Genomic DNA, 16,058 nt, shown 5'->3' with positions numbered 1-16,058 from the left:
TATATATATATATATATATGAGCTAAGCACAGTCAGGTTGTTACTTGTGGAATAAGTGAATGTCAACAGATGTCTTCTTTGTTAAAGGAAAGACGGTTAAAATGTGGCTTGGCTTGGCTTTAGGCACTCGAAAATGTTCGTTAAAAGTTAGCGTCACCAAAATCTCTCTCTATTGGTTCTTTTAAGACTTTCGGGTCAGCACAGCCAATCATCGATCAGGCCATAGAAAGGCCAAGGTGGGCGATTGAACTGCCCATAGTTTTTTAGTCAGTTAGGTTTGGGAGGCGTGAGTGGTTAGACCTATACGTTCAGGTCACGGGTGCCAGTATGAGTGCCAACCAGTACCATTTCTCTGAGGACTTTTTATTAGTAAAGTAACGTAATGATAATTAAGGGCCGCCCTTGTAGCTTAAATAGAATATAGCAGCTGTGGAAAATTAACAATTCGAATCTCATTTGTGCATGTCCCTGTCTCCTAATAATGTTAACCCATAAATGAAGTGTCTCTATCTTTGTTTCACCAAGTTGCGAAGTGTGAACCCCCCTTAATACGACCTAAATCGGGTCATATTAAATGGTGTCAGGTGTTGTGGGGTGATTAACAAATTAGCGTCTGTGCTAAGTGATTTTAGCCGACGTGAGATTTTTGAAAAAGTGGAAACAAAAGAGACTAGTGACAATGGTTAACACGAGAAGTTCGACGTCGAGTGGAGGTGACGAAAACAGAGAGGGAGGGGAAAGGAATGACGCAGCTATTGTAGAATCGGTACTCGGGGAAGAGAATTTGGGAACAGGCGCACCAATACTCATACAAACACTCATGCGCGAATTGGCGGAAATACGTAGATACATGCAGAAAGATCTGAACAATAGAAGTGACATTACAACCTCAACTCGGTCTGAAATTGACGCGGGACCTTCAATAGAACCAGTGCGAGCGCGTGATCTTCTGGTACCAACGATTCCGATTGTCGAGTTCAATGATTCCCAACCCGCTGAGGGATACTTTTCGATTGAAGCCTTCTTGGCGGTGGTAGAGGAGGCTACTGCAGGATGGTCCGATAGACATCGGATTATACTGTGGGGTGTGGGGTGTGGGGTGATTAACAAATTAGCGTCTGTGCTAAGTGATTTTAGCCGACGTGAGATTTTTGAAAAAGTGGAAACAAAAGAGACTAGTGACAATGGTTAACACGAGAAGTTCGGCGTCGAGTGGAGGTGACGAAAACAGAGAGGGAGGGGAAAGGAATGACGCAGCTATTGTAGAATCGGTACTCGGGGAAGAGAATTTGGGAACAGGCGCACCAATACTCATACAAACACTCATGCGCGAATGGCGGAAATACGTAGATACATGCAGAAAGATCTGAACAATAGAAGTGACATTACAACCTCAACTCGGTCTGAAATTGACGCGGGACCTTCAATAGAACCAGTGCGAGCGCGTGATCTTCTGGTACCAACGATTCCGATTGTCGAGTTCAATGATTCCCAACCCGCTGAGGGATACTTTTCGATTGAAGCCTTCTTGGCGGTGGTAGAGGAGGCTACTGCAGGATGGTCCGATAGACATCGGATTATACTGGCCACCCAGAAGATAACCGGGGCAGCAGCCGACAAGTTACTAGGATGGATGGGTCGGCCAACGGACTGGGAGTCCTTCAAAAACGAACTCTTGAAACGGTTTGGCCTCGCTGAAACTGAGAAGACGACCCTGTGGCAGAAGTACCAGCCAACCTTGCGGGCAGGAGAATCCCTCTCGTGTTTCGTCGCACGGATGTCTAGAGATTTAAATAGTTTCGCTCCGGAAAGCTGTAAGGACCCAGGATGGCGAGAAAGATACTGCAAACAGAAACTGATGGAAGCGCTCCCCTTGTCAGTCACGGCCGCCCTACAAGTTCCCGGGCAGTCCTTGTACGATGTCCTTCCTACCGTACAGGCAGCGCTGCGCGTATACAGGGAACGACGAGCGGGGGAAGGGGCGAACCAGTGGCCGACATCCACGATAGCTGCAGCCCAGACGGTGAGGCAGCCCGACACCCAGCCGGCTTTGATAGCCTCCCAGGGGCGGGGTACCCGTAGCAGTGGACCTCGAAGAGGCAGGGGTCCGAGAAATGGGGATGCAGTGAATGGCAGTTGTTGGAACTGTGGGGGAAGGGGGCACATCCGAGCTGTATGCCCCACCGTCGAGCAGCGGCGGTGTTTTGGATGCCATGCCACAGACCACCTACTGAACAGCTGTCCAAAAAACGGCGTCGGCTCAAGGGATCACGTTCCCCCTTCACCAACCAGAGGAAGGGGAAGACAACGCGGGAGGGGCACCAACGGTCCCGCGGGCCGTCTGTCCGAACCGCCAGTACCGAAGACAGAAGACCCAAGGAGTCAAACGTCACCCCCCAGTGTGACGTCGGGGGAGGACAGTCAGTACCCCAGCCAGCAGTAAGGGATACCCCCGGGTCAGCGAGCGCGACTTCCCCGGGAGTGCCAGAGCGGGTTCGGGAGGTAGAGCAGCCGCCTCCCACCGCCGCTCCCAAACATGCAAGCAGGAATGCGGTCCCCGTTCTTAGAGTAGAGCTGGGATCGGGTATCCAACGCGCTCTGCTTGATTCCGGGGCCAGTGTCTCCCTTATGGAAGAACATTTGGCGACGGATGCCATACAAACATCGAAGGAGTACCTGGTGTTGTACACAGCTGGGGGTCACAAACTGATGACCCGACGTATCGTTAGACAGAGATTCATCCTTCAAGGTCGAGAAGTGACCCATGCCTTCTATGTCATTCCGACATTAAATATGGGGGATATTCCCATTATCCTGGGAATCGATTTCATCAAGGAGAAACAAATGACAATACGGGGCCCCGATGGGGAGGGGCTGGAAGTGAGGTGGAAAGTGGGACCAGGAGAAGAGACAGAGATACCAGTTATGGGGGAAACTCGGCCACAAGTCAGGGTCGCCCTCACTGCTAAGGGGACAGCAGGGGCGGTTCCTGCCGGGCCGGAGGCAGGTGAATCAATCCCCCCCTCCTCCCTCTACTCCCTATCAGTGGCCCCCGCACCGGAAATGCGCGAAAGTGACCTCGTATACGTGAAACCACATCAAAAGTGGCAGGATTTCATGTATCCAGGGGTCTCCACCGTTACCGAAGGAAAGGTTGAAATTCCCTTTATGAATGTAAGTACCCAGTGGTTCGCTTAGGCACTGAGTCGGTCTGCGACCTTGAGTTATGTTCATTTGTGACAGCCGAACGGACACTGGTGACCTTGTCTTTCCATGGTCAAGGTCCCGGTCCGGAAAGGCTGAGAAAGCTAAGTCAAACAGCTATTGGAGCGACACCAATTAATTATTATAAGAGAGTAGGAGATATTGTAGAGAATTTTGAGGACGTAATTGCAGTTGGAGATGAAACCCCAGGGAGAATTACTAAGTTTCCATTTAACAGCGAGACTGGCAGCCACCCCCCAATTCGTTCTAAACCTTATAGGACTCCCGTCTGTCATGTAGAGGCAATTGAAAGAGAAATAAATAAATTAAAAGAGCAAGGTACGATTCGAGAAAGCGAGTCCCCCTGGGCTTCTCCAATTGTAATGGTTCGTAAGAAGGATGGTTCTTTTCGATTATGCGTAGATTATAGGAGGATGAATGCTGTTACCAAGGATAATGCATACCCTTTGCCCTCTATCGAGGAACTGTTATTTAAAGTCAGGGAAAGCAGGTTTTTTTCTACTTTAGATTTAAAGTCCGGATATCACCAAATTCCCTTAGCTGAAGAGAGTAAAGAAAAGACGGCCTTTATAGCAAATGATCAGTTGCTTGAGTATAATTATCTCCCTTTCGGATTAAAGAATGCTCCTGCCCATTTATCTCGTGTGATGATGTCTGTATTAGCTTCATTGCTAGGACATAGTGTTTTTGTCTATTTGGATGATATAATTGTAATTGGGGCTACGGCAGACGAGCATGAAAAAAATCTTATACAAGTGTTAGAAGCTTTGAGACGTCAGGGGATGAAGATTAATTTAGACAAATGTAAATTTTTTCAACAAGAGGTAGAATTTTTGGGGCACATAGTAACGCCCGAAGGCCTAAGGCCTTGTGCCGATAAAGTAGCTGCAATCAAGGAATTCCCAGAGCTAAGAAACGCTAAGGAAGTAGCCAGTTTTCTCGGGCTCGCTGGCTATTACCGTAAGTTTATACAGAACTTCGGTCACATAGCACGACCGCTAGATTCATTGAGGAAGCGGCCTGAATTTCAGTGGGGAGAAAGAGAAAAACTGCTTTTCAGACATTGAAGAATGCACTCACGAGCGACGAACTTCTGGCTTATCCAAGGTTCGATCGGCCATTTTTAGTAACGACCGACGCGAGTCAGATCGCGATCGGCGGAGTCATTTCTCAGGTTGATGATGAAGGGAATGAGAGGCCTATTTGTTTCGCTTCACGGGCTTTAAAGGGACCAGAGGTTAGGTACAGTACCTTCGATAGGGAGGCATTGGCAATTCTATGGATGCTGGAGAGACACCGCTACTTCTTGCTTGGGCATAAAATTAAAATAAATACAGATCATCGGCCGTTGCGAGACTTGTTTAAAAAAGGGGAATTAAATACTCGGCAAGCTCGGTGGATTGAGCGGTTGTTAGAGTTTGATATTGCAAATTTCGAGCATATTTCGGGGAAGTCAAATAAAGTAGCAGACGCTCTCTCCAGGACCGCCATAGCGGCTGTAACAACTAGGTCGGCAAGGCGGAAGGGAAAACAACAGGAGAGTTCGGGGTCAAATACACCTGTGGGAGGAGCGCATAGAAAACGGGAAGAACTTGGCAACTCTAGTGTGAGAGAGAGAGAGGACGAGGGCTGTCCGGAGAAGGTGGATGTTGGAAGTTCCACGGGGGGAATTCAGAGAGAATGCCCCGTGAATGAGTGTGTGATCGATTTGTGTGGCTGGAGTGTGGGTGAGCTCGTTGCAGGACAAAAATCTGAACCTTGGATCGAACAGGTCAAGAGGTGCGTGAGAGATGCGAGTAGCAAACTTCCGGAATTCTTGCGCATGCGACGAGATGAGTTCTTCATCGAAGACAATATCCTATTTTATAAGCATGAAAAGAGACCGGGAGATATCCGATCTCGCGTTGTTCTCCCTTCCTCTTTGATAGAGAAAGCCATCCATGTAATTCATGTAAGTCCTTACGCAGGACATGTAGGTATAGAGAGAGCCTTGAGAAGGGCCAGAGAGTCATTTTTTTGGATAGGGATGAAAAAAGACATTGTTAGGTTTATTAATAAGTGCCATGTGTGTAACACTATGCGGAACCACAACCATGTGATCCCGAAGGCCAGAACATGGTCAATAGTGCCTGTTAAGTTTAATAGAGTGCATATGGACGTTTTGGGTCCATTTCCCCCCGGTGACGGGCAGTTTAAGTACGTGTGTGTGTTTGTAGATGCATTCACACGCTTCACACACACGTATGCAATGGTGGACAAAACCGCAGTGTCGGTTGCGAAGGCGTTGTGCTCCTTCATAGTGAGGTACGGATGTCCACGTACATTGATAAGTGACAATGGTCGAGAGTTTGTGAATGAAGTGTGTAAGGGGGTAACCCAGATCATGAACATAAATCATTTCACGATCGCCTCTTATCGGCCATCAGCAAATGGGCTCGTCGAGTCCCATAACCGAGAGGTGACAAATATCTTAAGGTATCTTGTGGGGGACAATCCAAACCAGTGGGTGGAAATGTTGCCGTGGGCGGAGTTCGCCCTAAATACGGCATATAATAGCTCTATTAGGGATACACCGTTTTTTATACTATATGCGCAGGACCCTGTGTTGCCGTATACCGTTATCATGGACCCCCACACCCTGCCATTATACAACACAGAACAATATCGGGTGATGATGTGTAATTTGGCTCGGAGAGTGTTTCAGATAACCCAAAAGTACTTGCTGAGGGCCAATGAGAAGTATCAGACGAAATACGATCAGCGTTTCCGAACGCGCACGTCTCATATACAGGTAGGGGACAGAATCTATCTAAGAAGGTTGCAACCGAGGAAGCATAAACTGGAAGCCGCATATGTTGGACCGTATCGTGTAAAAGAAATTAAAGCCGATACGGCGGTCATCCAACACATCCGGACCGGGACCAAAGGCGAGTATCACCTTTCTCACATGCGCCCGGTCCGGGAGGACAACTTGGTGTGGTATCTGAATAAGCCGGTGCCACCTTACCCCGGGCTACCTGGCTACCTGGGAGAGGAAGGTAAAGAGGAGCCACAAGCGACTGTCCGTGCCGTCCTCCAAGCACGAGAGAGTACGAGAAAACGTGGGTCTTGAGATAATGTCTACCACGAGGTGATAGAAGTCATAAAAATCAGGTCTTTTACGTATGTTCATTCCGAGTGTTTTGTGAAAAGATGAATTAAAATTTGTTTCGTTTTTTTTTGGTTTTGTTCTAAGCATATCACGAGTATATCATTTATCATACTGGGAAATTTCTGTTGCATTTATGTTATGTTGGAAATAATTCAAATTTCATTATTTTGTATTAGTACCAATTTTGCTATTACCAATGGTTTTATGTATGGTTTTCCATTGGTTGTGTTACACTGTATTTAAGGAATTTCATTTCTCTGGGGAGGTTTTCAGTGCTATTACAGGTAATTATTAATCATGGGTTGAAAATTGAACATCATTACTTATGTTTTTGTTTTTTTTAGGAGAATTAATATTGCTCGGTTATTGATAAGTATGTTTTTCTTTTTATTATTATTCACTGTTTGAGTTTGCTCTTTATTGCAGTGTCACGGATGGTTAGAAATGGTTTCCTTATAATGATAAATGTATCAAAGAGTGCGGGGATTGTAAGTTATTCATTTTGATTTCTCTTGATTTTTATCATTTTCTTTAATTTGTGTATGTGATGATTGTTGGTCCTTATGGAATTTTATTGCATTTGAAACATTATTTTTTTTCTGATTTTGTGCTCCAAATTTCGATGACGATGTATTTAAACCTGATTTTGTGTTTCTGTATGATCTATTATGGGCGTGATATTCATCTTTGTGTAACTTGCAATTGTAACACGCCAAAAAGGCCCTTTGATTTGGTTTAGGTATTTAATTTTAATGTTTGCATGCTCCCAAAGAGAGTGGTACTCAGAGACAACATCTAGTGGAAAAAGAAATATTGTGTTCAGTGAAAAAAGAGAGAGAAAAAAAATGTTTGAGAAAAAAATCTGATAAGTGTGAATTTTACGGGACGTAAAAATTTGGGAAGGGAGTGATGAGATAAGCACATTCAGGTTGTTACTTGTGGAATAAGTGAATGTCAACAGATGTCTTCTTTGTTAAAGGAAAGACGGTTAAAATGTGGCTTGGCTTGGCTTTAGGAACTCGAAAATGTTCGTTAAAAGTTAGCGTCACCTAAATCTCTCTCTATTGGTTCTTTTAAGACTTTCGGGTCAGCACAGCCAATCATCGATCAGGCCATAGAAAGGCCAAGGTGGGCGATTGAACTGCCCATAGTTTTTTAGTCAGTTAGGTTTGGGAGGCGTGAGTGGTTAGACCTATACGTTCAGGTCACGGGTGCCAGTATGAGTGCCAACCAGTACCATTTCTCTGAGGACTTTTTATTAGTAAAGTAACGTAATGATAATTAAGGGCCGCCCTTGTAGCTTAAATAGAATATAGCAGCTGTGGAAAATTAACAATTCGAATCTCATTTGTGCATGTCCCTGTCTCCTAATAATGTTAACCCATAAATGAAGTGTCTCTATCTTTGTTTCACCAAGTTGCGAAGTGTGAACCCCCCTTAATACGACCTAAATCGGGTCATATATATATATATATATATATATATATATATATATATATATATATATATATATATATATATATATATATTAATATATATATATATATATATATATATATATATATATATATATATATATATATATATATATATATATATATATCTATATATATATATATATATATATATATATATATATATATATATATATATATATATATATATATATATATATTTATATTTATATTTTATATATATATAAATATATATATATATATATATATATATATATATATATATATATATATATATATATATATATATATATATATATATTAATATATATATATATATATATATATATATATATATATATATATATATATATATATATATATATATATATATATACGTATATAGCTACACACACACACACACACATATATATATATATATATATATATATATATATATATATTTATATATAAATATATATATATATATATATATATATATATATATATATATATATATATATATATATATATATAAATATATATATATACATATATATATATATATATATATATATATATATAGATATATATATATATATATATATATATATATATATATATATATATATATATATATATATATATATATATATATATATATATATGTTCGTGTGTGTGTGTGTGTGTGCGCGTGTGTGTGTGTGTGTGTGTGCGCGTGTGTGTGTGTGTGTGTGCGCGTGTGTGTGTGTGTGGGTATATAGGTGTACCAATGAGTGACGCCAAAACACATAAAATTTACATGAGCCTCTAATTTCCAAATGAAAAGATTTGAATCGAGAATGTCCTCTTAATAAAAAAAGGCCACTCACGAACATAATTACCATTCAGAATGTGACCCGCTTATTACCTGAAAATCATTATAATAAGTTCAAACAAGGTTAAAATCAGAGTAAATAACAGACATCATTAGCAGTGACGTATTGCGATGTTGGTTCTGATAAGTGTACACCATTAAAAGAACTATTTACTTAGCATTAGAAATTCAACTTTGGCAGCATCAATTTTCACAGAGTTAATATGCTTTGGGATATTATACATTACTGGCAAGGTAAGACATTGTTTTTACTTCGCTGCAGTTGATCAAATATTGAAAAATTTTAATATTAAAGAGGGTACACTTGGGCACGCTATTCTATTTCATTTCTCTTTTTTTTAGTTAAAGTTTTTGTAGTTTATATAGGAAATAATTATTTTAATACTGTTGTTATTCTTTAAATATTTAATTTTCCCTGTTGGGGCCGCTGGGCTTATAGCATCCTGCTTTTCCAACTAAGGTTGTAGCTTAGCAAGTAATAATAATAATAATAATAATAATAATAATAATAATAATAATAATAATAATAATAATAATAATAATAATAATAATAATAATAATAATAATAATAATAAAAATATTAATAATAATTTATGCTTATGATCTATCTTATACTTCCCTCGTAAATTAGTTTTCACTAATTAAACATTTTTGTACATTTATCATGTTTCAAATATTTGTGTAATATAAATATTCTTTTAAATATCATTATTCAAATATTAAGATTCTAAGTCTATCAAAATAGCATATAAATCTTTCTTGTTTTCTCGTACATATTTCCCTGATAATATATTTTTGTATATTCGTCTGGTTTCAAATATGTTCTTAATATAAATATTCTTTTAAATATTATTATCATCCACATATTAAGAATCTATGTAATTCAAAATAGTATATAAACCTTTCTTTTTTTCTCATACATGTTTCCCTAATTACATATTTGTGTATATTCATCTGGTTTCAAATATGTTCGTAATATAAATATTCTTTTGAAATATTATTATTATCCACATATTACGAGGCTAACTCAATTAAAATAGATTAGAAATCGTGGGTTTTTCCTTATACATCTGTTTTCCTTAATTATATTTTTGTATATTTATCTGGCTTTAGATATTTGCGTAATATCAATATCCCCTTTAATATCATTATCCTCATATTGAGATGCTAACCCTATTAGAATAGATTAGAAATCACTGTTTTTCCTTATACATCTGTTTTCCTTAATTATATTTTTCTACAATTATCTGATTTTAAATGTTTGCGTAAAATTGATATTCCCATTATTATTATTATCCACATATTGACATGCTAACTTTATTAAAATAGATTAGAAATCAGTTCTCTCCTTAAATATCTGTTCTCCTTAATTATAATTTTCTACAATTATCTGGTTTTAAATATTTGCGTAATATTAATAATCCCTTTAATATTATCATCCACATATTGACATGCTAACTTCATTAAAAGATAAATAGAAATATTTTTTCTGTTCTAATTACATTTTTGGACTATTATCTGTTTTTTAATATCTGTGTAATGTTAATATACCTTTGAATATTATTAACATACGTACGTTAAGAAGCTAACTCCATTAAAATAGGATAAAATATATTTTTCTATGTACCCACATAAAACGATTTAGACGGCCACGCCACACTGGTCATAGCGGAAATTCTGTTGGAAAACAGTTGAAAACAAGAGTACAGCAAATGGACGGTTTGCCACCGGACGAAAAATTATAATGGAAGTGGCTGTTCATTAGAGAGCCAGAGAGATAGTTGTGGTACCACCGAAAGTGATGAATGGCGTAAAAAAAGTAAATAGAGAGAGATAAATGAACGCAGAGCGTTTATATATGATGTACGCTCTATAATGTTAAATACGTGGATGAAAAGTTTATGCAGGTCTGACAGATGGAGTGCTACTTATAACAGCGAGTTTTAGAGGCTTCTAAAACTAATAATTATTTAGACTTATTTGCACAGTAAATGCATGCTAACAAACTGGAACGGAGAGGGTGGTTGGGGGGGGGGGGGGGGGAAATAGTCTTAGAACTATCCACAAAAAATTTTTTTTTGAAGATAATGAATTCACGTTGGTCTCTCAGATGGAGTGCTACTTATAACAGCGAGTTCATTTCCTAGCTACTAACACTAGGATGCATTTTGAAGGCTATTAATACCACTGTACTCATTTTTTTAATGAGGTGGATTTGCACTGGTTCGCTGGGGTGCCCTATTAGCTCGGAAAAGTTTCCTACTAGTTGACTGGTCAGAATGATTTTGTCCAATCAATCAGCTAGTAGGGAACGTTTTCCAAAAGTGTCCTACTAGATGATTGGTAAGAATTATTTTGTCCAACCAATCAGCTAGTAGGGAACGTTTTCCAAAAGTTTCTTACTAGCTGACTGGTCAGAATTATTTTGTCCAACCTATCAGCTAGTAGGGAACATTTCCCAAAAGTTTCCTACTAGCTGACTGGTCAGAATTATTTTGTTCAACCAATCAGCTGGTAGATAACTTTTCCAAAAGTTTCCTACTAGCTGACTGATTAGAGTTATTTTGTTCAAGCAATCCGCTAGTAGGGAATTTTTCGAAAAGTTTCATACTAGCTGATTGGTTAGAATGATTTTGTCCAACCAATCAGCTGGTAGGGAACTTTTCCAAGCTAAAAGAGCATCCCTGCGAGTCAGTGCAAATGCGTTTCATTAAAATGAAAAAATTTAGATATTTTAACATACCGATATTTTAACATATTTACCGGTAAATAGCTATGGTAAGCAGCTCTTCTAGGAGGACACTTCTAAATCAAACTATTGTTTTCTAGTCTTGGGTACTGCAATAGCCTCTATACCATGGTCTTCTACTGTATGAGGTTAGAGTTCTCTTCCTTGAGGGTAGACTCGGGAATACTATTCGATCCAATTTCTCTTCTTGTTTTGTTAAAGTTTTTATAGTTTATAAAGGATATATTTATTTTGATGTTGTTACTGTTCTTTAAATATTTAATTTTTCCGTGTTTCCTTTCCTCACTGGGCTATTTTCTTGCTTTTCCAAAAAGGGCTGTAGGTTAGTAAGTAAGTAATAATAATAATAATAATAATAATAATAATAATAATAATAATAATAATAATAATAATAATAATAATAATAACTAGAGGAACCGATGTAAATTACACAAAATTATATTTTCAATATTAATTATCTTGTTCCTAACCTATACATGTTTCAATAAAAATTGGGAGAACTGTATAAGATGTGGTTTGGTTAAGTAATCAAAGTCTAATGAGAATTTGTAAGAGTATACCATGAAATTATTTCCGATTTCTTTAAAGCGTGAGAGAAAAAATAAATAACACGCACGCTATCGTATTAATATATAGATAATAATAATAATAATAATAATAATAATAATAATAATAATAATAATAATAATAATAAATGCATGCTGACAACCAGGAATGCACGAGGTGGAAATAGTTTTAGAACTCTCCACCAAAAAGCAATTTTGAAGATAAAAGGAAATTAGGAGTTGAGTGTACTTATTGCACAGTAAACGTTGCCACGTCCTCATCTGCATAACTGAATATTCATGGGTCCTGTAATCCATTATTATGGAAATGCTAATATATTGGCTAAAAGAAATTTTATTTTTTTCAATGAAGCTTTCATATTCGTTATTTTGGTTGGGGGAGGGGCGGCCTTTTGGGACAATGAAAAATTAAGAGAATTCTCTGATAAATGAGAATTCTGAATTTTAATAAGACCAAATTTGGGAAAAAAAGAGAAAGACTTTTCGAATCTGTAAAACTCGATTTGAAAAAAAAAAATATTATTTTTTTTTCTTGCGATTATTATTTTCCTTAAATTATACGTAGATTAAGGATGATAGTTTTTTTTTCGCATTCATGGGTGTGAAGTTGACACAATCAATTAATTTAATTGTATTCGTTTCTTGAAATAATTAAACAGCAAAGTTTTTTATTACTTTATATACTTCTTGGTATTAAACAAATACATACATATATACGCAAACACACACACAAACACACACATGCACACACACACACACACACACACATATATATATATATATATATATATATATATATATATATATATATATATATATATATATATATATATATATATATATATATATATATATATATATATATGTGTGTGTGTGTGTGTGTGTGTGTGTGTGTGTGTGTGTGTGTGAGTGAGTGAGTGTGTGTGTGTATGTGTGTGTGTGTTAAGTTCATCATTTGATTTCTTGGGAAAAAAATAAGATATATACTTAAGCTCTTTGATACACAAGTTCTTATTTTCACATGATATCGCAACATGAATACACGAGTTAATTAATGTTATATCCAAATAAACATGTCTACGATTACTATCAATTTTCTATCCGTACACATATATCTATGATTACTATCAATGTTTTATCCATATTCATATGTCTATGATTACTATCAATGTCATATCCATATACTTATGTCTATTGTTCACTGGGCACTTTACTCTTGGTAAGGGTAGAAGAGACTCTTTAGCTATGGTAAACAGCTCTTCTAGGAGAAGGACAGCCAAAAATCAAACCTTTGTTCTCTAGTCTCGGGTAGTGCCGTAACCTCTGAAACATGGTCTTCCACTTCCTTGGGTTAGACTTCTCTTGCTTGAGGGTACACTCGGGCAGTCTATTCTATCTCTTTTCTCCTCCTCTTGTTTTGTTGAAGTTTGTATAGTTTATATAGGAAATATTTATTTTGATATTGTTACTGTTCTAAAAATATTTCATTTTTCCTTCTTTCCTTTCTTCACAGGGCTATTTTCCCTTTTGGAGACCCTGGACTTATAGCATCCTGCTTTTCCAACTAGGGTTGTAGCTTAGTAATTAATAATAATAATAACAATAATAATAATGATAATAATAATAATAATAATAATAATAATAATAATGATAATAATAATAATAATAATAATATGATTACTATCCATATCATATCTCTATATATATGTCTATGATTAATGCAAAGACAGGAGCATCAACATCATTCCCCTTATGAAACGGCTCGGAAAGGAACAGTAAGGTCAGTACTTAGAAAGGCAATTGGGATGCAAAGAGGGTAATGGAAGGGTAATGGAATTGGGCCACCAAATAAATCCCTCCCTTTTATAGAATCGCTGGCCTCATCCCTCACAATTCACTCCTGTTCCATTAGTGAATGGAAAAGCGAATGGCGCCATTTTCTCTCTCCTCCAGTCCATCTTCATTCCGCTGATTTAGTATGATTTACGGCAGGGGGAAAATGTATTCGCTTCTGGCTCCTCCTATTTTTGCGAATAGGTATCTTTGCCTTCATTAACTTCAATCGCTACTGGGTCCTCCCTTTTTTCGCGCGAAGGTAACATTACGTTCATTAACTTCATTCGCTACTGGGTCCTCCTTTTTTTTGGGCGAAGGTAACATTGCCTTCATTAACTTCATTCGCTACTGGGTCCTCCTTTTTCTGCGTGAAGGTAACATTGCCTTCATTAACTTCATTCACTACTGGGTCCTCCTTTTTTTGCGAGAAGGTAACATTACCTTCATTAACTTCATTCGCTACTAGGTCCTCCTTTTTCTGCGATAAGGTAACATTGCCCTCATTAACTTCATTCGCTACTGGGTCCTCCTTTTTCTGCGTGAAGGTAACATTGCCTTCATTAACTTCATTCACTACTGGGTCCTCCTTTTTTTGCGAGAAGGTAACATTACCTTCATTAACTTCATTCGCTACTAGGTCCTCCTTTTTCTGCGATAAGGTAACATTGCCCTCATTAACTTCATTCGCTACTGGGTCCTCCTTTTTTTTGCGAGAAGGTAGCATTGCCTTCATTAACTTCATTCGCTACTGGGTCCTTTTTCTGCGATAAGGTAACATTGCCCTCATTAACTTCATTCGCTACTGGGTCCTTCTTTTTTTGCGAGAAGGTAGCATTGCCTTCATTAACTTCATTCGCTACTGGGTCCTTTTTCTGCGATAAGGTAACATTGCCCTCATTAACTTCATTCGCTACTGGGTCCTTCTTTTTTTGCGAGAAGGTAGCATTGCCTTCATTAACTTCATTCGCTACTGGGTCCTTTTTCTGCGATAAGGTAACATTGCCCTCATTAACTTCATTCGCTACTGGGTCCTTCTTTTTTTGCGAGAAGGTAGCATTGCCTTCATTAACTTCATTCGCTACTGGGTCCTTTTTCTGCGATAAGGTAACATTGCCCTCATTAACTTCATTCGCTACTGGGTCCTTCTTTTTTTGCGAGAAGGTAGCATTGCCTTCATTAACTTCATTCGCTACTGGGTCCTTTTTCTGCGATAAGGTAACATTGCCCTCATTAACTTCATTCGCTACTGGGTCCTTCTTTTTTTGCGAGAAGGTAGCATTGCCTTCATTAACTTCATTCGCTACTGGGTCCTTTTTCTGCGATAAGGTAACATTGCCCTCATTAACTTCATTCGCTACTGGGTCCTTTTTTTTTGCGAGAAGGTAGCATTGCCTTCATTAACTTCATTCGCTACTGGGTCCTCCTTTTTTGCGCGAAGGTAACATTGCCTTCATCAACTTCATTCGCTACTGGGTCCTCCTTTTTTTGCGCTAAGGTAACATTGCCTTCATTAACTTCATTCGCTACCGGGTCCTCCTTTTTTTGCGCGAAGGTAACATTGCCTTCATTAACTTCCCTGGCTACTGGGTCCTTTTTTTTTGCATGAAGGTAACATTGCCTTCATTAACTTAATTCGCTACTGGGTCCTCCTCTTTTTTACAGGAAGGTAACATTGCCTTCATTAACTTCATTCGCTACAGGGTCCTCTTTTTTCTGCGCGAAGGTAACATTGCCTTCATTAACTTCATTCTCCACTGGCTCAGGATGCCATATAACTCATAATGAATCAATCAATCAATCCTCCTTTTTTTTTTTTTTTTTTTTTTTTTTTTTTTTTTTTTTTTTTTTTGCAAAAAGGTAACTTGCCTTCATCAACTTCCTTTGTTACTGGCTCATCCTTCCTTGCGCAAAGGTAATGCCTTCACCTTCATCAACTTCCTTCGTTACTGGCTCATCCAATCTGCGCAAAGGTAACTTTGCATTCATCAAATTCATTCGCTTCTGGCTTCTCCTCTTTTAATTTATTTATTTCTTCTTCTTTTTTTTATTTTTGGGTGAAAAGGGTAACCTTGCATTCGTTAACTTCATTCTCTCCTGGCTCTTTTTTTTTTTTTTACGGAAAGGTAACTTTACCATTATCAACTTCGTAGGGGTGTTCAGTTGTTGATTGCCCTAAACAAATTATTTTCGTATGTCCTTA

General features: G+C 38.1%; 1 protein-coding gene across 1 annotated transcript; it reads right to left on the bottom strand.

Annotated features, from left to right (window-relative positions):
• Positions 1-14,138: 14,138 nt before the first annotated feature.
• Positions 14,139-15,853, bottom strand: LOC137620062 (putative leucine-rich repeat-containing protein DDB_G0290503). The gene is made up of 3 exons (XM_068350338.1): positions 15,806-15,853; positions 14,608-15,174; positions 14,139-14,507 (listed from the first exon to the last, which is right to left on the bottom strand). The coding sequence occupies exons 1-3, from the start codon at positions 15,851-15,853 to the stop codon at positions 14,139-14,141; spliced, it is 984 nt and encodes a 327-aa protein (XP_068206439.1).
• Positions 15,854-16,058: the final 205 nt, after the last annotated feature.

The sequence above is a fragment of the Palaemon carinicauda genome, chromosome 26 (assembly GCF_036898095.1).
Source record: "Palaemon carinicauda isolate YSFRI2023 chromosome 26, ASM3689809v2, whole genome shotgun sequence".
NCBI classification, from domain to species: domain Eukaryota; kingdom Metazoa; phylum Arthropoda; class Malacostraca; order Decapoda; family Palaemonidae; genus Palaemon; species Palaemon carinicauda.
Note: the sequence above shows the minus strand (reverse complement) of the source record. Positions and strands in the feature narration are given on the sequence as shown.

Excerpts from the sequence above, each read along its gene's own strand:
- LOC137620062 (XM_068350338.1), bottom strand. The coding sequence starts at position 15,853 with ATGAATTTGATGAATGCAAAGTTACCTTTGCGCAGATTGGATGAGCCA. Across the intron at positions 15,175-15,805 it reads TGCGCAGATTGGATGAGCCA|AAAAAGGACCCAGTAGCGAA; the intron begins GTAACGAAGGAA and ends ACCTTATCGCAG. Across the intron at positions 14,508-14,607 it reads TATCGCAGAAAAAGGACCCA|AAAAAGGAGGACCTAGTAGC; the intron begins GTAGCGAATGAA and ends ACCTTATCGCAG.